The sequence below is a fragment of the Mangifera indica genome, chromosome 6 (genome assembly GCF_011075055.1).
Source record: "Mangifera indica cultivar Alphonso chromosome 6, CATAS_Mindica_2.1, whole genome shotgun sequence".
NCBI lineage: Eukaryota > Viridiplantae > Streptophyta > Magnoliopsida > Sapindales > Anacardiaceae > Mangifera > Mangifera indica.
In genome coordinates, this window is record NC_058142.1 from 6136294 (window position 1) to 6163689 (window position 27396).

General features: G+C 34.0%; 2 protein-coding genes across 34 annotated transcripts; both read right to left on the reverse strand.

The window, feature by feature from the left end:
- Positions 1-24: 24 nt before the first annotated feature.
- LOC123218957 (putative disease resistance protein RGA1) lies at positions 25-2260 on the reverse strand. Its single transcript, XM_044640615.1, has 2 exons — positions 1210-2260; positions 25-935 (listed from the first exon to the last, which is right to left on the reverse strand). Exons 1-2 carry the CDS (start codon positions 2258-2260, stop codon positions 25-27), a joined length of 1962 nt encoding a protein of 653 aa, XP_044496550.1.
- LOC123219031 (putative disease resistance protein RGA1) lies at positions 1866-26646 on the reverse strand. Of its 33 annotated transcripts, none has more exons than XM_044640713.1 (12): positions 23431-26646; positions 5505-5583; positions 5360-5425; positions 5139-5257; positions 4971-5045; positions 4592-4821; positions 3644-4499; positions 3290-3368; positions 3145-3210; positions 2757-3030; positions 2502-2665; positions 1866-2261 (listed from the first exon to the last, which is right to left on the reverse strand). In XM_044640713.1, the coding sequence occupies exon 1, from the start codon at positions 26320-26322 to the stop codon at positions 23452-23454; it is 2871 nt and encodes a 956-aa protein (XP_044496648.1). In that variant the 5' UTR covers positions 26323-26646; the 3' UTR covers positions 1866-2261; positions 2502-2665; positions 2757-3030; positions 3145-3210; positions 3290-3368; positions 3644-4499; positions 4592-4821; positions 4971-5045; positions 5139-5257; positions 5360-5425; positions 5505-5583; positions 23431-23451. The 33 variants fall into 33 exon arrangements, with proteins under 33 accessions (XP_044496648.1, XP_044496646.1, XP_044496651.1 ...); XM_044640711.1 differs by having other exon boundaries at positions 3283-3368; XM_044640716.1 differs by lacking the exon at positions 2757-3030 and having other exon boundaries at positions 4971-5029; positions 5139-5245.
- Between the last annotated feature and the right edge of the window lie 750 nt (positions 26647-27396).

Below are 27396 nucleotides of genomic sequence, written 5' to 3' on the forward strand. Positions count from 1 at the left end.
TACCTGTGGATCCTCAAGTGATGGTTATTGCTCATCTTGCACACTTATACCATCGATCTCGATATAAGGGATGTGAGAGATCTTGGGCCAGTCCTCTCCTGTTTCCTTGTTGTATCGTTCAGTTAGAATAGGACTTTCACTAAAATCCAATTGCTTGAGTGTTGCCCTCTGCAGAAGGCCGTCTGGCAGTGCCTTTAACTTGGGGCAGCGTACAATACTCAAGATAGCAAGACATGGCATGAATTCCTCTACCTTGCAATCCCATTCTTCCCATTCTCTCGTGTCCCAAAAGTTGAAATGTGTCAACTTGGGAAAGTGAACGCACAATGAAGATGATGATGAGGTCTCACTTTCGACTCCCCAAAAATCATCGTCCACTTTTTTCACACTGGACATTGCTGTTAGATCTAGTAATTCAAGGAATGGCAAATTTCCCAAATGATGCAAATGCTTACAGTTGGAGCAAGCGCGAAGTGTTAACACCTCCAGTTTGGTTAAAGTCATCCAATTAGTGGAGGGTACTGTGTTGCCTCTGTAGCGGGATATCAATAAATTCTCTAAATTTGGCGGCAGTTGTAAGGTTTTGAGTATTAGTTCATCATCCTCACCTAATCTCTCCTCTTCTTCACTTTTATAAAATTCCAAATGCAACCGGTCGAGTTTTTCCTTGTTCTTAAATACGTTTGTCAGTTTACCATCGCTCACATCTGTTAAATTTCCCAACCCTCTTACTGTAAGGCTCCCTTCGAGACGATTCAAATTTTCCAGTCCTTCAAAACTACAAGCTTTGTTATCATGATCACCACCACCTGGTATGACGAATTCACTTAATCTTCGAAGACCTGTTAATTTCTCAACCCTTTTTGGCATGTAAAGTAGTGCACGATCAAAAGTTTCAAATTGCAAACGCCTCAAATTTACCAATTTTTCAATCCCTTGAGGCAATGTTTCGACCAAACAATTCCATAATTCGAAAGTGTGTAAATTATATAGTTCACACAAACTTTCAGGTAATTTTATTTTATGGTTAAGACGTTTGAAGATATCTTAAATGTATCAACTTTCCTATCTCTTTTGGAATCTCTTCAAAATTAAATTTAGCAAACAACTTTAATAACCGTAAACATGTCAATTCAGTAAACAACCTTGCCAAAACATCACTTGTCAAGCTTTCGGTGTCAAAAGTATGACATGTAAATAATAGACTACGCAACCATTTTAATCTATAAGTAGATTCCGGAAATGAAGGCCCAACTCCATCAACAGTTAACATTAGATGACGAACTTTGTCATGAGAAGAGTTTGTAATTGGGTCTTCAACACCATGGACTTCTACAGATAAACATTCATTGTTACCCAAAAATTGTGCAAAATCATGCACTATATCATGCATCTTATAAGAGCAAGGTTTGTTCTCTTGTAAGAGAGATCTTGTCATTAAATGGTCAAAATACTCTTTACCAATTATCTCCTTATTCTCACCATTTTTTTCTAATCCAAGATAACCTTGAGCCATCCAAAAATCAATCAACTGATTTTTAGACATATACTCATAATCTTTTAGAAATATGGAACAATATATAAAACACTGTTTTACCATTGGAGGTAAATCATTATAACTCAACATCAAAGGGGTTAAAAGACCTTTTTGAACATTCTCCAACTTCCACAATTCACTATCTAAAACATGTTGCCATTGCTCTTTAGATCCTTTAAACCGCAGGAGACTCCCAATGGTTACTGTAGCAAGAGGTAACCCCTTGCACTTCCTAACTATTTCACTACCAATTTCTTCTAAATTTTTATAATCATTAGGAGGTCTTTTGAAAAATGCTATCTTTTCAAACAATAACCAATTCTCCTCGTAAGGTAATTGACCGACAGGTATACTATCATTTGAATTCATCATACGTGCAACCAATTCATTACGTGTAGTAACTAATATTTTACTTCCGCAACGACCATTCTTTAAACAATTATAGAACGGTTCCCATTTCTTGTCAATATCAATCCACACATCATCTAAAATAAGCAAAATTTTTTTACTGCAGTCCTTACTGCCCAACCAGGTCTGCTCCACCCTACAAAAATTGCAACCAGTTCTGAAGGGGAAAGGTAGATCAAAGACCTTTGAGTTGCCGAAATACGGTTCCCAGAAGAAATTCGCTGGACAAGCATGCAAGAAAAAATGAGGCAGAATCAGAAGGCCAGCAGCAGGACCTGAGGCAGGGGCCCTGTCGCAGAAGTTTCCCAGTTCCATCCTACAAAAATTGCAACCAATTGAGGCAATGGGGTCGATTTGTATGTATCTTATTAATTTAGATTTATACTGAAATAATAACTCACAAGAATAATATGACAGTTCAATGAACTAAAAAAAGCTAATCAAACAAGTATGATAAAAATTTACTTTCTTGTACAAACAAGTGTCCGCCATTTTTAATGAGAGAAGCACAGTTTGTCTGATTGGGGAAGTTTTGGCTTATGAAGCATGGGCATACCTCATTTCTCTCAGCGATTCAAAACACCTTTCAACATTTAAGACTTGGAGTGTTCTGGTTGAAGAAATTTGGGGCAGTAGTCCTAATCGAGTATTCCTCGGCTGATTAGACATGCATCTATTTAGGCCAACCAAAGTTCAACAAACTCCAATGAAAATTGAACTCTGCATTGTGACAGACAGGTGCATAATCAGTTACTATATATAAATGTTCAAATTCATAATTAGCAAAATCTTAATAGGCGAAAAGACTAACAGAAGATGGAAAGCAAGCCTCAATAGAATCTAATTGGAGAATATACATCACAGAAAAGCTGCATAATTTATAAACTGTAAGAGACAACAACTATCAGTATACAAATAAATGTAACATGTGTGGATTTTAAAAGTTTGATTTTTGAATGATCTTTTTAAAAACCATAGCTGCCATTGATCGGGAAAGGTAGCAGGTAGCAGTATCCAATTCTATTTTTTCATCTCCCATCATTGTTGGGGTGAAAGAATAACTGATGAGGATGGAAACTGCAAATCTTCCCGAAGACCTCATTCCAGAAGAATAAAGAAAATTAGAAAGCCACAGAGCATTAAACATGCTTTCCTCACCTAATTCAAAATCCATATATATAATAAAAGGGAGAGCTTACATGGGATATCAAAGCAGAAATCGAACAGGTTACATTGTAACCATATAAAGTGAACCTCCCCCTCCCCTGTAACATTAATCATTATCAAGTACAACATTTGAAATGAAGCATTAAATAACAATATAGAGTATCAATTACCAATAACCTGTTTACTTGTTTCATTGCTTCCTTGGGAGTACAAGATTAGCCTCAATCAGAAACCAGAATGGAAATTTCTTCAGAGGCTGTAAAAATAGAAATACACACACATATATTCATCAATTGACCTAATAGAACTTCAATTTCCAAATTTGTAAGTAAACTTTGTAGCAGAATTATTCACAGCCACAAAATTTAATATACTTAAATTTCAAAAAAAAAAAGTTGAAGTGATTAAATATTAAAATTGAAATAATAAAAAAAATACGAGACAGTAACATAACCAATAACTTGACTTAAAGGATGTTTTTCTTAGATTATAATTAAAATGTAATGAAAACAGAGTCTAATTACTTATTACCTGTGGCTTCTAGGGTGATGGTTATTGCTCACGTTGCACATGCCTACAATAGATCTCGATATAACGGATGTGCGAGATCTTGGGCCAGCCCTCTTCTGTTTCCTTGTTGTATCGTTCAGTTCGAATAGGACTTCCACTAAAATCCAATCGCTTGAGTGTTGTCATCTGCAGAAGGCGGTCTGGCAGTGCCTTTAGCTTAGGGCAGCTTGCAAGAAACAATACAGCAAGACATGGCATGAATTCCTCTACTTTGCAATCCCATTGTTCCCATTCTCTCATGCCACTAAATCTCAATTCTGTCAACTTGGGAAAGTGAACGCACAATGAAGATGATGATGAGGTCTCACTTTCGATTCCCCAAAAATCATCGTCCACTTTTTTCACACGGGACATTCCTTCCAGATCTAGTAATTCAAGGAATGGCAAATTTCCCAAATGATGCAAATGCTTACAGTTGGAGCAACCCTCAAGTCTTAACACCTCCAGTTTGGTTAAAGTCATCCAATTAGTGGAGGGTACTGTGTTGCCTCTGTAGTGGGATATTGATAAATCCTTTAAATTTGGCGGTAGCTGGGGATGACAGAACCTGCAAAGTGCAAGGGAGTGCAGAAACTGAAGTTGTGCTAGTCTCCAGTGCTGGGAGAAATCCTGCAGTCCTTCCTGCCCAACCAGGTCTGCTCCATCCTACAAAAATTGCAACCAGTTCCGAAGGGGAAAGGTAGATTAGAGACCGTCCAGTTGCAGAAATATGGTTCCCAGAAGAAATTCGCTGGACAAGCATGCAAGAAAAATAAGGCAGAATCAGAAGACCAGCAGCAGGATCTGAGTCAGGGACCCTGTTGCAGAAGTTTCCCAGCTCCATCCCACAAAAATTGCAACCAATTGAGAAATTAGTGTTGATTTGTATGCATCTTATTAATTTAGATTTGTACTTAAATGATAACTCACCAGAATAATGAGAGAAGCACAGTTTGTCTAATTAGGGAAGTTTTGGCTTATGAAGCATGGGCATATCTCATTTCTCTCAGCCATTCAAAACATCTTTCAACATTTAAGCCTTGGAGTGTGCTAGTTGAAGAAACCTGGGGCAGTAGTCCTAATCGAGTATTCCTCCGTTGATTAGACATGCATCTATTTAGGCCAACCAAAGTTCAACAAACTCCAATGAAAATTGAACTCTGCATTGTGACAGACAGGTGCATAATCAGTTACTATATATAAATGTTCAAATTCATAATTAGCAAAATTAAAAAAAAAAAAGAAAGGATAATTACGTAATGGCATTAACAAAAGGCTTTCCGAAATCTTAATAGGCGAAAAAACTAACCAGAAGATGGAAAGCAAGCCTCAGTAGAATCTCGTTGGAGAATATACATCACACAAAAGCTGCATAATTTATAAACTGTAAGAGACAACAACTATCAGTATACAAATAAATGTAACATGTGTGGATTTTAAAAGTTTGATTTTTGAATGATGATTTTAAAAGCCATACCTGCCATTGATCGGGAAAGGTAGCAGCTAGCAGTATCCAATTCTATTTTCTCATTGCCCATCATTGTCTGGGGGAAAGAATAACTGATGAACATGGAAACCGCAAATCTTCCCAAAGACCTCATCCCAGAAGAATAAAGTAAATTAGAAAGCCACAAAGCATTAAACATGCTTTCCTCTCCTAATTCAAAATACATATATATAATAAAAGGGAGAGCTTACATGGGATATCAAAGCAGAAATCAAACAGGTTACATTGTAACCATATAAAGTGAACCTTCCCCTCCCCTGTAACATTAATCATTATCAAGTACAACATTTGAAATGAAGCATTAAAAAACTATATAGAATATCAATTACCAATAACCTGTTTCCTTGTTTCATTGCTTCCTTGGGAGTACAAGATTAACCTCAATCAGAAACCAGAATGGAAATTTCTTCAGAGGCTGTAAAAATAGATACACACATACATATATTCATCAATTGCCCAGATAGAACTTCAATTTTGAAATTTGTAAGTAAACTTTGTGACAGAATTATTCACAGCCAGAAAACGTAATACACGTAAATTTCAAAAGAAAAAAATGTTGAAGTGATTAAATATTAAAATTGAAATAATGAAATAGATACCAGACAACAGTAACATAACCAATAATTTGACTTAAACAATGTTTTTCTTAGATTTTAATTAAAATGTAATCAAAACAGAGTCTAATTATTTATTACCTGTGGGTCCTCAAGTGATGGTTATTGCTCATCTTGCACAAGCTCACCTTTGATCTCGATATAAGGGATGTGAGAGATCTTGGGCCAGTCCTCTCCTGTTTCCTTGTTGTATCGTTCAGTTAGAATAGGACTTTTACTAAACCTTAATTGCTTGAGTGTTGTCCTCTGCAGAAGGCGGTCTGGCAGTGCCTTTAACTTGGGGCAGCTTACAAGAGACAATTTAGCAAGACATGGCATGAATTCCTCTGCCTTGCAATCCCATTCTTCCCATTCTTTCGTGTCATAAAAGCTGAATTCTGTCAACTTGGGAAAGTGAACGCACAATGAAGATGATGATGAGGTCTCACTTTCGATTCCCCAAAAAGCATCGTCCACTATTTTAACGCTGGACATCCCTATTAACCGTAGCATTTCAAGGAATGGCAAATTTCCCAAATGATGCAAGTGCTTACAGTTGGAGCAACGCTCAAGTGTTAACACCTTCAGTTTGGTTAAAGTCATCCAATTAGTGGAGGGTACTGTGTTGCCTCTGTACAGGGATATCAATAAATCCTCTAAATTTGGCGGCAGTTGTAAGGTTTTGAGTAATAGTTCATCATCCTCACCTAATCTCTCCTCTTCTTCACTTTTATAAAATTCCAAATCCAACCAGTCGAGTTTTTCCTTGTTCTTAAATACGTTTGTCAGTTTACCATCGCTCACATCTGTTAAATTTCCCAACCCTCTTACTTTAAGGCTCCCTTCGAGACGATTCAAATTTTTCAGTCCTTCAAAACTACAAGCTTTGTTATCATGATCACCACCACCTGGTATGACGAATTCGCTTAATCTTCGAAGACCTGTTAATTTCTCAACCCCTTTTGGCATGTAAAGTAGTGCATGATCAGAAGTTTTAAATTGCAGACGCCTCAAATTTACCAATTTTTCAATCCCTTGAGGCAATGTTTCGACCAAACAATTCCCTAATTCGAAAGTGTGTAAATTATATAATTCACACAAACTTTCAGGTAATTTTATTTTATGGTCCCGACGTTGGTCTTCCAATATAAGATATCTCAAATGTATCAATTTTCCTATCTCTTTTGGAATCTCTTCAAAATTAAATTTAGCTTCCAACTTTAATGACCGTAAACATGTCAATTCAGTAAACAACCTTGCCAAAACATCACTTGTCAAGCTTTCGGTGTCAAAAGTATGACGTGTAAATAATAGACTACGCAACCATTTTAATCTATAAGTAGATTCAGGAAATGAAGCCCCAACTCCATTAAGAGTTAACATTAGATGACGAACTTTGTCATGAGAAGAGTTTGTAATTGGGTCTTCAACACCATGGACTTCTGCAAATAAACATTCATTGTTACCCAAAAATTGTGCAAAATCGTGCACTATGTCATGCATCTTATAACACCAAGGCCAAGATTTATTCTCTTGTAAAAGAGATCTTGTCAGTAAATAGTCCCAATACTCTTTACCAATTATCTCCTCATTCTCATCATTTTTTTCTAACCCAAGATAACCTTGAGCCATCCAAAAATCAATCAACCGATCTTCAAACCTATACTCATAATCTTTTGGAAATATGGAGCAATATATAAAACACTGTTTTACCATTGGAGGTAAATCATTATAACTCAACATCAAAGGGGTTAAAAGACCTTTTTCAACATTCTCCAACTTCCACAGTTCACTGCCTAAAACATGTTCCCATTGGTCTTTAGATCCTTTAAACCGCAGGAGACTCCCAATGGTTACTGTAGCAAGAGGTAACCCCTTGCACTTACAAACTATTTTCTTACCAATTTCTTCTAAATTTTCATACTCATCAAGAGGTCTTTCAAAAAGAGCAAGCTTTCTAAACAATGACCAATTCTCCTCGTAAGACAATTCACCAACATTCATAATATCATTTGAATTCATCATTCGTGCAACCAACTTTTTACGTGTGGTAATTAAAATTTTACTTCCACGAGAACCATTCTTTAAACAATGATAGAACGGTTCCCATTTCTTGTCATTTTCATTCCACACATCATCCAAAATAAGCAGAAATTTTTTATTCTTAACATAATTACGAATACGTTGAAGAAGATATTCTAATTCTACTACATTAGGAGTCTGTTTTTCGAGAGACTGGTAGATCGCTTTGGCAATCCTAATCTCATCAAAAGGTTCTGATACACACACCCATATTTTTTCTTCAAAATTGTTCTCCACCTCATTGTTATTGTAAGCAAATTGGGCAAGAGCTGTTTTTCCAATTCCCCCCATCCCTACAAGTGAGATGATGTGGAGGTTTTGTTCACTACCCTCACACAGTAACTTGCTTACTAAATCATTCTTCAAATTATCTCTACCAATTATATCAGACACATCAATAAAAGAAGTAGTTTGCATTTGTTGATTATCAGGTCTCTCAATAGCCATAATCACATTAAGATTATAATCATTTTTCTCTTTGGCTATAGCATCTAGCTTTTTATTTATATCAGTTATCTTAACTGCAATGTCGCGATGTAAAACAACTTTTTTGAAACCAAAACAAGGAGATGGAAAGAAGCAACACACCTTCTTCTTTGGAGCAAGAGCATTGTGATCATGACCTCCCTCAATTCGCAATTTCAAGATTGCAGTATTCCACTCATCCAACACATCTTCCACCTCATAGCATACGTCTTTGAGACGATGTAACCATAGTCTCACAGCTTTATCCTTCATTTGTTTTTGCTCTGCATCAAATAGCACAGCTTGAATGGCTTGAAGGTTGTTGGTAAGCTTTCCTACTTCTTCTTCAACATCCCCAACAAGGCTCACTTGTTTTCTGATGAAGCCAGACGTCTGCTCAGAAAGAATTGAACCCAGTTGCTGTAAGGCAAACGAAACAAGTGCTTCAGCCATGGTATTGAATGATCAAAGGCAAAGTTATCAAATGTGTTTGTGTTTGTGAAAATGCCACAGCCCTTTGTTTCAAATGGTTATAATGAATTGAGGATAAGGAATATTTGAGCTATGGGGCAACGTGGAACCTTGCTATTGGGCGAATGGTGATAAAGCTTTTTCCTTATCTATTCTAGTTGGTTGTCCTTCCTTTCGTTTACCAAAAGTTTCTTTAAAGCAAAATCATAATTGTTGTGCCTTTGACAATTTGACTTGCTTTACTTTGTATCTTATAATGAAAGATTCTTAGGAATGAGTGTAAAGCAAATAATTGCAGAAAAAAAAGAAAAGCAGATTCCTAAAGGCAAAATAATTGCTGCCCCTTTTACAATTTTATTAGTTGCTTTAATTTGTCTTTGTTAAGGCATGATAATGAAGAATGAGTGTAACGCAACCAATTGCTGAAAATTAGGAAAAGCTTATCCCTGAAAGCAAATGTGAACACTATTAAATAAGGCGCCGCCTCTTTGGACTTTTCTAACGAGAATCCAGAAAATTAAGAAAGGCATATTCCTAAAAGCAAATGTGAACACTATTAAATAATGCGCTGCCTCTTTAGACTTTTCTAACAAGGATTTAGAAAATTTTTCAGCCATGCAACCTCCTCCGAAAGAGACCCTGAAAATAGTTTGAGCGATAATGATTTAAGTCTTTTTAAAGGAATATATTAAAATTACGTTCTTGATTTATTTAATTTATTAATTGTGAAGGGCAATTATTAATATTAAATGTGATTGATTTACTCCTAACAAATAACATCTTAATTTAAGTGAGATTATTTGATATTTTAAAAAAAAAAAACCTCATTTAAAAGAAGACTCCCCTAAATGAAGATCAAAAAAAATTTTAGCTCAAATATTAAACCACCATCAATTTTATCTCATAACAATCATATAACATTTTATTGTAGATACAATTTTATTTTTGTCCTAAAATTATCATTTTAGAGATGAAAATAATAATTCCATCGACAAAAGTTTAATAGTCAAAGTTTTCCTTTGTACATTATTATGTAGAGTAAAATTATATATATAATTTTATACATAAATAATAATATATTATTATGTAATTTGATAATTAAAAATCAAAGATAATATAGTATATAATCATATAATGACATATTATTATTTGTATATAAAGTTATATATAAAATTATATATAAAAATTATACATATAATTTTATTGTATTATGTATTGCATACAAAATGTGGTAAATGTTAATTGTATAATTATATTGTAATAATTAAATATATTGTAATTTTTTCAATTAAGTTTTTACAAGAATTTGTTCACATTTAATAATTCATTTAAAATTTTATTTTTATTACTCTTCTATATCCCGCCGACTGAACTTAAAAACTCTACCATAAAGGCTTGGTAATAATGCCCGACAATGTACCAAGCTTGGTCCTCAACCAATCAGCCACACAGTCTTAGATTGTACACCGACTGAGTTTCAACGTGACTTCACTTTTAATTACCCGATCCACATGCTATGTATGGCCCTTGGCCACTTTCAAAGCCCTCACGATCACGATCCTGATGATTTTCAAAATCTCCACGATCTTAATCCTTGACTGCCGGCTTTGATACCATTTGTTAAACAAGAGTGGTAATTACTGAATAATAATTTTATTAACGTACAACAATTACAAACAAGAGTGGTCATGAAGCATCTTAAGTGCCAGCTAGAAGGCTGGGTTCTCTGGAAAATTATAGCAACTTGCAAGAGAAAATTCTAGAAAGGCGGTTGCATGAGCCGGATGCATGTTTCTTGGAGAGGAGGCAACAACTTGCAATGGAAAGGTCTGGAGCTTTGGATAGGAGGCGACACTTCTTTGTGGATAGACTTCTGGAGACAGAGAGAGTTGGTGCTTTCCTTTTAACATCCGTCCTTCAGTCACTTTTAGTACCAAATTTGTACAAGTTTCAATTCATTTCAAGTTGCTTCTTTTTTCCTTCTTCAAATATAATTCGAAAATGTGTTCTGATTGTGGAGCCATCGTCTATAGATAGTCGCCCAAGAGGGAGGGAAGAAAGTTAAATGAAAAAAAATCACTTTTCAAAATTAAAAAAAAAAAACAAAATTATCAGTTTTTAAAATTTAATGAAAAAAAAGATGAAATTATAATTTTTTTAATATTAATAATAAAATAACGATTTTACTCTTAATATTAACACGTTTTGAATTTCACCTAGCTTGGGTGGGAATAAGTCTTTTGGCTTTTTATTTATTTACAATTTTATTAACATGGCAGTAGTTTAGGCCTTAAAATATTCTAAAGATCCACCATTGTTAACGAGAGAAGCACAGCTTGAGTAATTAGGTAAGTTTTGGCTTATGAACTATGGACATATCTTATTTCCCTCCGCCATTCGAAACAACATTCAATACTGAAACATGAGAGTTTTCTGGTCGAAGAAAGCTGTCACAATAGTCCTAATCTACACTACCCCCCACCCCCCCAAAAAAAAAGTATTTAACAAGAGGAAAATTAGTTATTAAAAATCCATTTCTCATCGTTAAATATCTACCCGACAATATCACTTGTTTTCTGATGAAGCCAGACGTCTGCTCAGAAAGAATTGAACCCAGTTGCTGTAAGGCAAAAGAAACAATTGCTTCAGCCATGGTATTGAATGATGAAAGGTGAAGTTATCAAATGTGTTTGTATTTGTGAAAATGCTACCGTCCTGTGTTTCAAATGGTTATAATGAATTGAAGATAGAGGAATATTTTAGCTAAAATCAAAGTATGTGTATAATTTTATGTACAAATAATTATATATTATAATATAATTAAATATTATTTTATTTTTAATTTTTAATTATTTAATTATATAATAATAAATTATTATTTATTCATATAATACTATTCTTTTGGCTATTTAGCTATTGGGCAAAGTGAAACCTTGCAATTGGACAAATGGTTACAAAGCTTTTTCCTGGCTATTCTAATTGTCCTTCCTTTCGTTTACCGTAAGTTTCCTTGAAGCAAAATAATTGTCGTCCCTTTGACAATTTGACTTGCTTTACTTTGTATCTTATAATAAAAGATTCTTAGGAATGAGTGTAAAGCAAATAATTGCAGAAAATTGAGAAAAGCAGATTCCTGAAAGCAAAATAATTGCCACCGCTTTTACAAGTTTATTGGTTGCTTTAATTTGTCTTTAATAAAGCAATGTCTTTAATAAAGCAGGATAATGAAGAATAAGTGTAAAGCAACCAATTGCAGAAAATTAAGAAAAGCAGATTCCTGAAAGCAAATGTGAACACTATTAAAAAAAGCGCCGCCTCTTTAGACTTTTCTAACAAGAATCCAGATAATTTTCCCTATGATACAGCCTTGCAACCTCCTCTGAAAGAAGAATGAAGAAAATTAAAAGAAGAGATCTCCAGCAGCTGCCAGTGTTTCCATATCTCTTTCTATGTGCTGATCAAGGTTTAGGATGGAGAGAAATGGTCATTAATGTCAGAGATGATGGTGGAATGGATGAAAAAAATTTTAGATTTGAGAGAGAAATATGACTTTTTAAAATTAAAAAACTTTAAACAAAAGTAAAATTGTTAGTATTAAAAACTTAAGAAAAAAATAAATTTTATATTTTTTAATATTATTAATAAAATAACGATTTTACCTCTATCTTTAATAGAAAATTCTAACTGCAATTGATTCATAGGTAGGATTTTGGGTTTTCAAATCTTGTAAGTGTAACTTTGGAAACACATCAAAACTTGGATAGGAATAAGTCATTTGGCCTATTATGTATTGCATACAAAATGTGATATAATATCAAATGTGTAATTATATTGTAATAATCAAATATATTGTAATTTTTTTAATTAAATTTTTAACAAAAATTTGTTGACATTTAATAATAATTTATTTAAATTTTTATTTTTACAACTGTTAACTTAGGAAGAAGAAAGATTCCAAGAAAGAACCACAAATATATATATTGAATAAAACCAATAAACACCGAGTATTAAGTTTAATATAATTTTCATGTAATATTGTTGATTTTGAAATATTGAATTTCATCAAGTTTTTTAATTTTCAATATAATTAAATATAATGAAAAATACTCATACTCAAAAAACCATCCTTAAAAGTATCTAAATTGAAAGTGGAAGGAAGTTCAATATAATTATATTGGCTGCTCAAACAAAAAACAGAACACTGTTTCACTGATAGATAAGATAAAGGAAATGAAATCACTCAATGGAATTCTTTTGACAAAAGCTCAAGCCTGAAAGATAATAACTCAACTTTAATGGTGATATAACATAAATTCAAAGTCTTTGATAATAAAATGGGACTCTGTCTTAAAAAATAAAAAAAATACAGAGAACTCTGTTTGCTGATTACTCATATATTATGTTTATATTCAACACATCAAAGTACATGTTTGGATGTTTGTTTAATAGCAAGATAATATGAGGCAAGGAGCTAGCTGGTCATTGGTGGACTAGTGAACCATTTAATAGTAAAACTCCTCCATGTCCACCCTAAAGTAAATCAGCACTCAAGGAGTGACTATCTAGTACCAAGTTACAAAGACAATGACATGATACATCATCTAACTACAACTACAAGTTAAGTTAGAATGCGAATAGAAAATTCATCAATCAAAGATAACAAGAAGATTTCCACTTAATAGTTGAACTTCTTGATATATATGAGATTATATTTTTATTCTGTCTTGTGTTTATATGGATAAACAATTAATTTCTATCAAATCGTGATCATAAAATCAATGTAATTATCTTATTTTTGTATAATTAGAATATGAATAAATTCACTAGGAGTAGGAATTCTTAGATATAGTATCTATTTGTAGCTCTTCCTATTTGTCTATTAATATAAATCTCCAACAAGAAGTAAGGGTAGGAATAAAAGAGACTTTGCAAACTCACAAGATATTCTAGACACACAATACATCTTCTACAATCATTATTGAAACTATGACATAACACTTTCCCAAAGAAAAATGTCATGACCATGCAAGTTGATCATCTCTTTTCCGTAGCCCCGCTTATCTATTTGACGCCAAAATCCTCTTTTTGTATTAAATTGATGCCAAAGTTCTCTTTGTCGATCACCTCTTATTTTTTATGGTGTATAAAATTGATGAACAATATAGAAACATGTTTAGTATTTTCCGGAAATCCAAAAAATGTGATCTCTGTGTGTAGGATCATGCCTCCTTTTTAGAAAGTTTTGAATCAAATAACCATAGAGACATGTTTAGTATTTTTAGCTTGAACATTCTTATAAATATCTGGAACACATAATACTAAAGAGGAAAAAACTAAGTGTATGATCCTCATAGATGCCTGCCCTAGTGTATAATTCATCAAACTCATATAAATATTGTTGGAGATTACCTACTTGTTTCAAGTTGCACAGATTCGTTAAGGGATTATCATAGGCATTACTCCAAAATTGAGCTCTTATGGACTGAACTTACTTTTCCCAGTGAACTGGGGTGTCATCCTTTGACTTAAAAAAGTCCTGATGCCATTGGATTGCCTTACCCTCGAGGTGTAGAGAAAACTGTTAACTCATTTCTCCAACAGAGTACAATCAACTTTGAAAAAGTATTTGACCCTTAGAATCTTGTTATCGAAATTTTCCTTCTTAAAATAAGGGAATTACAACCCAATGGCATGCCCTGATGAGTCTCAAACTCCATATATGCTTTCGGTCCATTTCAGTCTTTGTTACTTGATGATATCACTTGGGAAATGAATTGTGTGCTAAAGGCTTAGTTCACCAAGTAATTTCTTAATTTTATCCACTGATTCCTTTATCAACTTTTGTTGCCGCTTTTTTAAGACTTTGAAACCATATGTAAGACCATCTGTGATAGCTTATGCTACAATTTCTCAACTATAACTAAGAATCTCAGAAACTGATACCAACGATGTGGACCAGTTAAAGAAGAAGGGTTTTTGGAAGGAAAATAACAATATAGAGAGAATAATAATAAAATATAAATTAAAGAGAGAATTTAGGAAGAAGATTCAAGAATTTTTGGATAACATGCAACATGAATTTTTCATTTCATCATTAAGGTTTTTATGGCATAATCTCTCTTCTCGATTAGTTCTAATTGCAGAGTCGTTACAACTTTTAAAGCTAAGTACCCCATTTATAAACTACCTCATATTGCTTATAGTTAAACAAAAAGGCAACATTTCTCCACTTCTTCAATTCTCTTAACTATATGTTTCGTGCTAATTTTGTATGTGGCTACCAAACCGTATTGCTTCCATTATAGCCGCTATATATTTCCCTTTAATTCACCTTCCTGGCTCTTGTCTTTCAATAATAAGAGACTTTGCTTAAACAAACACCTCCCTTCTCCTCTCAATCCCCAAAATTCTAGTCCCACTGTTAGCCACCACCCACTCTTTAGCTCATTCTCCCCTCTTACCCCTGCAGGCCTGCTCATTAGTATGTTTAATCTTAGTTGGGAATAGCGTCTTTGATATGACATCAAATGTCTATTTACCCCTTTGTGGTGTGGTGTGGTGTGCTGTTAGTTGCGACGGGAAGAACAAAACTAGACGAGGTGTGGTCGGCAAGCTATGTTACGGGGTGACGTGGAAGTGGTTTACTAGAATGCTAGATTGCAATAACAAAATCGTGTTAATTTGTTTGTTTTTCTCAATTTGTTAGTGTTAGATTTGTTGTATTCCATTACGGTGGATTGAATCTGTGTTATTGGAAGCAATACAGTGGCTGAAAGACATTTCTTTGGTGCAATCTTAGGCCAAAAACCTTATTCCCACCCAAAGTTTAGTCACTCTACAACATCACCCGCTAACTTTTAAATATTCAAACACCCACTTATTATACAATTTTGTTAATTCAACTTTTAATTACTGGTTTACCCTTTATAAGAATAATAACAAAATACTCTCATAATAAATTTATGCTTTCTCTTGTTATTTCTCAAACTGCAAAATCAAATTAATTAAAAACCCTTCACTGTTTTTTAAAAATACTAATTCCATATGGATTAAGAGTACTAGAGACATGGCCAACTCTAAAAATACTATCAAACCAAGAATTCTGAGGTTAGGGGAAGACATTGACCGCAACAGTTTGCCTGAGATTCTGGTATAAAATGTCTCATCTCCTGGTTATCATAATTTTTTCTTGATTTATCTTTAACATGAATTTCTTTTTTAACGTACAAAACATAACGGATTTTCTTATCAAATTATAATTAAATCCAAAATAAGAAACTCCCAATTTCTATTGTTTTTCCAGTCTACTTTCTCTCTCTATTTCTCTGAAATCACGAGCCACAAAATCTTTATCTTTTAACAATATTTTTCATCGTTGAAAAATCGCTGACTTTTCTTACAACCTGATTTGGGTTTTTTGAATCCACAAAAGATATCGATTTTTTTAATTAATGATGAATAAATGTAACTTTATGGTTGGAAAATCTACAATGAATTTTTTAAAATTTTGATTAAAAAATTACAACTCTACCCTTATTGGGTTAATATCCAGCATGAAAATTTCTCATTAAATTACTTAATCTAATTTTTAAAGTAATTTTTAGAGGTACACATAAATTGGTTTAAACAAAACACTAGAGTGAATCATTTAAAAATTACATTTTGGATTGGTTCAGGTTAAAAAATGGTCCGGTTTAAAAAATTCTTTAAAATGGTTTAAATTTTACTATCCATTTTGGGTGTGTAGGAAACCAAACAAAACTAATTTTTAATTTATTTTAAACAAAACTTGAAAACTTCCTTTGCGATTTGCTCTTCCTTCTATTTCTTTTTGTCTGATTAAAATTTTAGACTGATATTCTAGTTTAGTTTCGATAGTTTCAGTTCAACAATAATTCTATCAAATATGTAACACTAAAGTAAAATAAAAGAAAAAATAAGTCCTAGAGAGAGGTGTGCAAAAAATTATCTAAATTGAGCCATTCAAAAATTACAATTTGCTTCAGTTTAGGTTGAAAAATGATTTGGTTCAATTTAAAAAACTGAAAAATCAAATCAAATCAAATTGTAAATGGTTTTAAATTGTTATAAGAAAAAATAATATTATGTGTATAATTTTGTATATAAATAATAATACGTTGTCATATGATGTAATTTGATAGTTTTAAATTAGAGATAAAATAATACCAAATTATATAATAATTATATGTCATTATTTGTATACAAAATTATGCAGATGAGTTGTATACATAGTTGTATTGTTTAAGAAAACAATTTCAGTTTTTTTTATATATTAAAAAGAAAAGGAAAATTTGTTTGTAGTCGTCGTCGAGGCGTCGTCCTTCGTCGTCCTTTGTAGTCGGAGATGGGAGATCGGTCGAATGCGTCGGCCGTCGATGGTGGCCGGAGAAGGAAGCAAACCCCAAGGGTGCAATCTAAACTTTTCAAACTTTGAGGATGGGTTAGTTATTAGTTTTTAAAACCTGGAGGGGGGAAACGGTAAAATTTAAAAATTTTAATGTTTTAAATAGCAAATGACGATTTTGCCCCTGTCCCTAACTGAAAAATTGGACGACAGTTTGGTCACGAGTGGAAAAACTGGATTTTCATCTACCGTTGGTGGCAAGTTGAGAACGCATCAAAAGTTGGGTGGGAAATAGTCCTTCTCCCCAACTATAAAAATACTATCAAATCAAGAATTGTGAGGTTAGGGGAAGACATTGACATGAATTTCCTGGTCATCATCATTTTTTCTTGATTTATCTTTAACATGAATTTCCTTTTTAACCTACAAAACATAACGGATTTTCTTATCAAATTATAATTAAATCCAAAATAAGAAACTCCCAATTTCTATTGTTTTTCCAGTCTACTTTCTCTCTCTATCTCCAAAATTATGATTTACGATCCAATTTGGGTGGGAATGAAATCGAATGAAATTGTAAATGGTTTTTTATTGTTTTAAGAAAAAGTAATATTATGTACATAATTTTATATACAAACAACAATATATCATCATTTGATGTGATTTGATAGTTTTAAATTAGAAATAAAATAATATTTAATTATAAATTGATATATTATTATTTATATATAAAATTGTGTACATAGGTTGTGTATATGTTGTATTGTTTAAGAAAACAGTTTCAATTTTTTTTTTTTATATATAAAACAGAAAAGGAAAAATTGTTTTCAATTTCAAAATGAGGAGTCGTTAGATAAAAATGCAATATCGCAAAATAGAAGTCTACATCAAAAAAAAAAAAATCAATTGAAAGCATATGCTTCACTAAAGAAGATAAACACTCATAGTTAGGCTCGGTTTTTATTTAGGAACAATTTGTCTTAGGGATGGCAATGGGGAGGGGCGGAGAGGGGATCTCAATCCCCGTTCCCATCCCCGTAGGGGATATCAATCCCCATCCTCGACCCGTCTCCGCTACGGGAATGAAAACGATTCTCCGTCCCCTCTCCGTTAAGGTCGGGGAGGGTTAGAGCCCCTAAAATCGGATCCAAATTACCATCCTTGATTTGGCTGTTGAAATCAAAATCAACTGGCTGCACTCGACATCAAAACATGTGATTACAGAGGCTCCGGTTAGAAATTCAACAGTTGACAGATGGCCAGTTGGATACCAAGCATCATTTGTGGCCGCATCGTTGGCTCCTTCAGTCACATTACAAACATGTAAGTCTTCCCCCTTCTTCTTCTTCATCCTCTATCTCTAGTGATTTCTGATAAGAAAATCCAACACTGATCGCTTTCAATTACTTAAAATTGAATTGATTTGCTATTTACATAATTTTGTAAGGAACCAGAAATTGAATTATCAAATTGAGCTTTAACACACTTTCTTAACACGATACTAAAGCTAATGATCTCAAATTCACTCAAACGAATCTCTTTATTTCGTCTTTCTGGTTCAGCATTTGTCAAGTTGTTTCTGAACACTTCTCATTCGAAATAAGAGTAGATATTTTGTGCTTCAAATGTTAATTCATGTAGATTTTAATATCAGATTAATGAAATTGGCGTTTTGGTTTTACGAGTTTCACTTGGATATGAATGCAAATCTAACTTTATAATTTTATCTGTTATTAGAAGTGATAATCAAATAGAGTTCAATGTTGATAAAAACGGAGTTCCTAGATGTCTATTATTCTCTTTGTCGACGAAGAAGAAAAAGCCCTGTTAGATATAATTCCACCTCTCTTTTTGCGTTTTTAGAGGTTGTCGTTGCTAGAGATGGTCCCTTTTTAAAACTAAGGATTTGGGGGGTTGAAATAGTCACTTTTTAAAATTTAAAAACTTTAGATAAAGAGGATTGTGAGTTTTTAAATATACCAAGTAAAATGTAATAAAACTTTAATTTTTTTAATAAGTAATGATTTTAGCATTAATTCTAACTTAAATTTTTATTAAAAATTTTATGACAGATCAGTATTTAAATTTTTAAAATCTTATAAACATATATTTGTTTTTTTATTAAAGCTTGATAGGATATAGTCCTTTGGACTTACTTTAGGCTTTAGTTTTTGCTGTAGACGTGGCTTCTTGTGATTTTTGTTTTGACAGTGAGTTTGTTTCAACCAATGGGTCGACGGCTTAAAGCAAGGGATAGACAGGACCGTCAATTAGACTGGATAGCTTTGAAACTTAATTGTTCAGCAAAAAAATGATTTCAAGCTGAATAAATTACAGGTTTGAATTGGGCTTGGGCAGAAATACTGCTTAAAATTATTTTTGGGCTCAGGTCTGTATATGGTTTGTTGAAGCTCAAATCTTGAACGGCCCTGAAATCTTAACACTTGAAATATCAAAACCGCTGTAATCACTGTGCACAAACTTGTAGAAATTAGAATAGTGTTATTCTGTCATCGAAACATTTTCTCCCATTAAAAACCCAAATTTGCTCCCACTCCACTAACCCATTTTCTATTGGAATTCATAGTATTGAAGAACCCTTCATTTTCTTTTCTTTCAATTCTATTGGAAGAACTTTAATCAACTTGTTTTTTTATTATTTGATTTTTTTTCTCATTTTCAAAATGGGCATATATATATAAATATATACTCAAAATGGGTATATATAGTAATCTTCGTTTTCGAATTTCATAATTTTTTCCATCTAGATGGAGGTTTTAGAATTTTTATTGATTTTTTAAAAATAGAGAAATAGACTATTCCTTTTAGGTTTTTTTTGGTTTATAATTGTTTTTTTTTTGTCTAATTTTGAGAGTTGCTTCTAATACCATTAATTTTTGTTTTATTTGGTGATTTGCTTGTGTTGACTTACGATATAACTGTTTTTCTTTCTTGAAATTATTTCATTTTTATATCTTTTGTTTAAATTTTCAACGAATTAAATTGCAACAAAGGAACTATTTTTACATTTTGGACTTCAATGAATGGGTTCATTTAGAAATTAATTTCTATTGAGTTGCAAAAATGACTTGCAAAATAAGTGTTTTTCTTGAAATCATTTCATTTTGACAATGGGTTGACTGAGAAATTTCTCTTGGGTAGCAAATTTGCTCAAAGCTCAAAATATTTAAATAAACTTGCATATACAGGCCTAATGAAACTCAAGTCGACTCGCACAAACCCCGACTGTGAAAAAAAAATTGAGTTTGGGCTTGGACATTTCAGGCCCAATTGACTGGCCCAGGGATAGGTTGGTGTGGTGTTGTAATAATGATCAAGTTAGCAACTGGATTATTAGACATGATGATATGTCAAACATATGAAGTTCGTAAGAGAAACCGTGTTATTTTGATGGTTGGATAGACATTTCGGGTAAAAAAATAACAGATAGAAAAATGAAATCTTATTGAATTGTATCTAGGGCTGGATTCGAGCTGAGCCAAGCTCGGCTCGAGAACGAGCTTGGCTTGGTCAAGCCCGAAATGAGCTGGGCTTGGCTCAACTCGATCAAGCTCGAACCGAGCTCGAGTTAGCTCGGTATATATTTTTTTAAAATTTTTTATACAAAACGATGTCGTTTTGATAATGAAAAATAAGTCAAACCGAACCGAGTCGAACTCGAGCCAAAACGAGCCAGCCTTAGCCGAGCTCGAGCAGCCCATATATGAACCGAGCCGAGCTCGGCTCGACTCGAATCCAGCCTTAATTGTATCTAACCTGGTGCGATTTTGGTAATGCAATTGAATTTAGCAAGATTGCACTTGGAAAGTTAAATGGAAAAAAACCTTGAAAATAAATATTGAAGAACTCAGACATTAGTGTTTTCGTTTTTTTGGTAATTTAAGTATATATTACCATAAAAACAACAGGCCATAATGTATTTAGGAACAATTTAAACTCATTATTCGTAAGAGAAAGATAGTAAAGTCATGTTAAATATCAGTAAATTTATAAAAAAAAAAAAAAAAACAATACAGAAAGAGAGCAATTTCTTTTAAATGTCTATCAGAGTTCCTCCAGAGATAGAGATAAAAAAGAGAGTCCAACAAGAGCAAACAGCGACACAAATACCAAAAACATAACATGGAAATGATATGCTACTCCAAATCTAGTGCTATACAAACTCTGAACTACTTCTGGTGAATAGCAAACAAAACAGGCATGAATCTGACATCCTGGCAATTGACATTGCTCAGGGCTTTTGGGAATAAACCAGGCAGAAAAGACTATAGGAACTGGAAGTGATCTGAGGCACCAGCATGTCTGGAAGATTGTATCTTGAAGGCTTAAGCTTGTAGAGGGTGCCACCTGTGGCCAACCAAGAGAAGTGAATCCAGTTGTAGCAGCAACTTAACATAACCAGGCCAGTATGTCTCTTGAATGAGGGAGTCTGCAACTGCAGAGAACAAAATTTATTCTGGGTGCAATTGAACAGAGATCCCAGCCAGAGCAACAAGTCACAGATTGCAGAAGGTTGCAGCAATGTCCTGTAGCAAAAGCTTGGAATCCTGCCCAGAAAGTCACAGATGGGGATGACGGAACCTGGAAAGTGTAAGGGAGTGCAGAAACTGAAGTTATGGTAGTTTCCAGTGCTGGGAGAAATCCTGCAGTCCTTACTGCCCAACCAGGTCTGCTCCATCCTACAAAAATTGCAACCAGTTCTGAAGGGGAAAGGTAGATCAAAGACCTTCCAGTTGCTGAAATACGGTTCCCAGAAGAAATTCGCTGGACAAGCATGCAAGAAAAAATCAGGCAGAATCAGAAGGCCAGCAGCGGGACCTGAGGCAGGGACCCTGTTATAGATGTTTCCCAGCTCCATCCTACAAAAATTGCAACCAATTGAGGCAACGGGGTTGATTTGTATGTATCTTATTAATTTAGATTTATACTGGAATAATAACTCACAAGAATAATATGACAGTTCAATGAACTAAAAAAAGCTAATCAAACAAGTATGAAAAAAATTTACTTTCTTGTACAAACAAGTGTTCACCATTTTTAATGAGAGAAGCATGGTTTGTCTGATTGGGGAAGTTTTGGCTTGTGAAGCATGGGCATACCTCATTTCTCTCTGCGATTCAAAACACCTTTCAACACTTAAGCCTTGGAGTGTTCTGGTTGAAGAAATTGGGGGCAGTAGTCCTAATCGAGTATTCCTCAGTTGATTAGACATGCATCTATTTAGGCCAACCAAAGTTCAACAAACTCCAATGAAAATTGAACTCTGCATTGTGACAGTTCATAATTAGCAAAATTTAAAAAAAAAAAAAAGGATAATTACATAACGGCATTAACTAAAGGCTTTCCGAAATCTTAATAGGCGAAAAGACTAACAGAAGATGGAAAGCAAGCCTCAGTAGAATCTAATTAGAGAATATACATCACACAAAAGCTGCATAATTTATAAACTGTAAGAGACAACAACTATCAGTATACAAATAAATGTAACATGTGTGGATTTTAAAAGTTTGATTTTTGAATGATAATTTTAAAAGCCATACCTGCCATTGATCGGGAAAGGTAGCAGCTAGCAGTATCCAATTCTATTTTCTTATCTCCCATCATTGTTTGGGAGAAAGGATAACTGATGAACATGGAAACTGCAGATCTTCCCGAAGACCTCATCCCAGAAGAATAAAGTAAATTAGAAAGCCACAAAGCATTAAACATGCTTTCCTCACCTAATTCAAAATACATATATATAATAAAAGGGAGAGCTTACATGGGATATCAAAGCAGAAATCAAACAGGTTACATTGTAACCATATAAAGTGAACCTTCCCCTCCCCTGTAACATTAATCATTATCAAGTACAACATTTGAAATGAAGCATTAAATAACTATATAGAGTATCAATTACCAATAACCTCCTTCCTTGTTTCATTGCTTCCTTGGGAGTACAAGATTAGCCTCAATGAGAAACCAGAATGAAAATTTCTTCAGAGGCTGTAAAAATAGATACACACATACATATATTCATCAATTGACTAGATAGAACTTCAATTTCGAAATTTGTAAGTAAACTTTGTAGCAGAATTATTCACAGTCAGAAAACTTAATAAACGTAAATTTAAAAATAAAAAAATGTTGAAGTGATTAAATATTAAAATTGAAATAATGAAAAAGATACCAGACAACTGTAACATAACCAATAATTTGACTTAAACAATATTTTTCTTAGATTTTAATTAAAATGTAATGAAAACAGAGTCTAATTACATTTTACCTGTGGCTCCTCAAGTGATGGTTATTGCTCATCTTGCACACACTTACCATCGATCCAGATATAAGGGATGTGAGAGATCTTGGGCCAGTCCTCTCCTGTTTCCTTGTTGTATCGTTCAGTTAGAATAGGACTTTCACTAAAATGCAATTGCTTGAGTGTTGTCCTCTGCAGAAGGCGGTCTGGCAGTGCCTTTAACTTGGGGCAGCTTACAATACTCAAGCTAGCAAGACATGGCATGAATTCCTCTACCTTGCAATCCCATTCTTCCCATTCTCTGGTGTCGCAAAAGCTGAATTCTGTCAACTTCGGAAAGTGAACGCACAATGAAGATGATGATGAGGTCTCACTTTCGATTCCCCAAAAATCATCGTCCACTTTTTTCACACTGGACATTGCTGTTAGATCTAGTAATCCAAGGAATGGCAAATTTCCCAAATGATGCAAATGCTGACAGTTGGAGCAAACCCCAAGTGTTAACACCTTCAGTTTGGTTAAAGTCATCCAATTAGTGGAGGGTACTGCGTTGCCTCTGTAGCGGGATATCGATAAACCCTCTAAATTTGGCGGCAGTTGTAAGGTTTTGAGTATTAGTTCATCATCCTCACCTAATCTCTCCTCTTCTTCACTCGTATAAAATTCCAACCGCAAGTGGTCGAGTTTTTCCTTGTTCTTAAATACGTTTGTCAGTTTACCATCGCTCACATCTGTTAAATTTCCCAACCCTCTTACTGTAAGGCTCCCTTCGAGACGATTCAAATTTTTCAGTCCTTCAAAACTACAAGCTTTGTTACCATGGTCACCACCACCTGGTATGACGAATTCACTTAATATTCGAAGACCTGTTAATTTCTCAACCCCTTTTGGCATGTAAAGTAGTGTACGATGAGAAGTTTCAAATCGCAGACGCCTCAAATTTACCAATTTTTCAATCCCTTGAGGCAATGTTTCGACAAAACAATTCCATAAGATGAAAGTGTGTAAATTATGTAATTCACACAAACTTTCAGGTACTTTTATTTTATGTACCCGACGTCGGTCATTTAATGTAAGATCTCTTAAATGTATCAATTTTCCTATCTCTTTTGGAATCTCTTCAAAATCAAATGCAGCATTCAAATATAATAACCGTAAACGTGTCAATTCAGTAAACAACCTTGCCAAAACATCACTTGCCAAGCTTTCGGTTGTATAATATCTAAATAATAGACTACGCAACCATTTTAATCTATAAGTAGATTCCGGAAATGAAGGCCCAACTCCATCAACAGTTAACATTAGATGACGAACTTTGTCATGAGAAGAGTTTGTAATTGGGTCTTCAACACCATAGACTTCTACAGATAAACATTCATTGTTACCCAAAAATTGTGCAAAATCGTGCACTATATCATGCATCTTATAACACCAAGGTTTATTCTCATCCTTTTGTAAGAGAGATCTTGTCAGTAAATAGTCAGAATACTCTTTACCAATTATCTCCTCATTCTCACCATTTTTTTCTAACCCAAGATAACCTTGAGCCATCCAAAAATCAATCAATTGATTTTTAAACATATACTCATAATCTTTTGGAAATATGGAGCAATATATAAAACATTGTTTTACCATTGGAGGTAAATCATTATAACTCAACATCAAAGGGGTTAAAAGACCTTTTTCAATATTCTCCAACTTCCACAGTTCACTACTTGAAACACGTTCCCATTGATCTTTATATTTTTTTAACCGTAAGAGACTCCCAATAGTTTTTGTAGCAAGAGGTAACCCCTTGCACTTATAAACTATTTTCTTACCAATTTCTTCTAAATTTTCATACTCATGAGGAGATCTCTCAGAAAGAGCTAGTTTTCTAAACAATAACCAATTTTCATCGTAAGACAATTCACCAACATTCATAATATCATTTGAATTCATCATACATGCAACCGACTCTTTACGTGTGGTAATTAAAATTTTACTTCCATGAGAACCATTCTTTAAACAATGATAGAATGGTTCCCATTTCTTGTCATTTTCAGTCCACACATCATCTAAAATAAGCAAAAATTTTTTATTCTTAATTGAGTCACAAATACGTTGAAGAAGAGATTCTAATTCAGCTACATTAGGAGTATGACCTTCGAGAGACTCAATGATCGCTTTGGCAACTCTAAACTCATCAAAAGGATCTGATACACACACCCATGTTCTTTTGTCAAAATTGTTTTTCACCTCATTGTTATTGTAGGCAAATTGAGCAAGAGTTGTTTTTCCAATTCCCCCCATTCCTACAAGTGAGATGATATGGAGGTTTTGTTTGCTACCCTCACACAATAACTTGCTTACTAAATTATTCTTCTCATCATCTCTACCATATATATCAGATACATCAATAAAAGAAGTAGTTTGCATTTGTTGATCATCAGGTTTCTCATTAGCCAATTTCACATTAAGACTATAATCACTTTTCTGTTTGGCTATAATATCTAGCTTCTTATTTATATCAGTTATCTTAACTGCAATGTCGTGACGTAAAACAACTTCTTTGAAACCAAAACAAGGAGAGGGAAAGAAGCAACACACCTTCTTCTTAGGAGCAAGAGCATTATGATCCTGACCTCCCTCAATTTGCAATTTCAAAATTGCAGTATTCCACTCATCCAACACATCTTCCACCTCATAGCATACGTCTTTGAGACGGTGTAACCATAGTCTCACAGCTGCATCCTTCATTTGTTTTTGCTCTGCATCAAATAGCACAGCTTGGATGGCTTCAAGGTTGTGCGTAAGCTTCTCTACTTCTTCGTCAACATCCCCAACAAGGCTCACTTGTTTTCTGATGAAGCCAGACGTCTGCTCAGAAAGAATTGAACCCAGTTGCTCTAAGGCAAACGAAACAATTGCTTCAGCCATGGTATTGAATGATGAAAGGCAAAGTTATCAAATGTGTTTGTGTTTGTGAAAATGCTAGAGTCCTTTGTTTCAAATGGTTATAATGAATTGAGGATAAGGAATATTTGAGCTATCGCGCAACGTGGAACCTTGCTATTGGGCGAATGGTGATAAAGCTTTTTCCTTATCTATTCAAGTTGGCTGTCCTTCCTTTCGTTTACCAAAAGTTTCTTTAAAGCAAAATCATAATTGTTGTCCCTTTGACAATTTGACTTGCTTTACTTTGTATCTTATAATGAAAGATCGTTAGGAATGAGTGTAAAGAAAATAATTGCAGAAAATAAAGAAAAGCAGATTCCTAAAGGCAAAGTAATTGCTGCCCCTTTTACAATTTTATTGGTTGCTTTAATTTGTCTTTGTTAAGGCATGATAATGAAGAATGAGTGTAACACTGCAACCAATTGCTGGAAATAAGGAAAAGCTTATCCCTGAAAGCAAATGTGAACACTATTAAATAAGGCGCCGCCTCTTTGGACTTTTCTAACAAGGATTTAGAAAAATTTTCAGCCATGCAACCTCCTCCGAAAGAGACCGTGAAAATAGTTTGAGCGATAATGATTTAAGTCTTTTTAAAGGAATATCATTAAAGGGGAAAGGACTATTTCCCACCCATTGTTTAGTCTAATCTCAAAAACATACCCACACCAGATGAAAAACCTAAAAACCCACCCAAAGTTTAATCTGTTTGCATCCACCCACAACTGCCGTTAAATTTTCCGTTAAATAGAGGGGTAAAACCGTCATTTTACTGTTTACATTAACCTGATTTAATTCTATCGCATTTTCCCCCCCGATTTTAAAAGTTATACTTACCCCATCCCTAAACTTTAAAAAGTGACTTTCACCCCCTCAAATCCCTAATTTTTTTTTCATTTTCCCTCCGGCCACCGGCGACGACGTGGCTGGAGGGAGAGTGACGAAGGCTCGTCCATTCTCTGGACGACGGTTGTCCCTGGAATGGATGACGATTCGTCGTCCAGACTGGACGACGCTCGTCGTCCAGACTGGACGACGCTCGTCGTCCAGATCTGGACG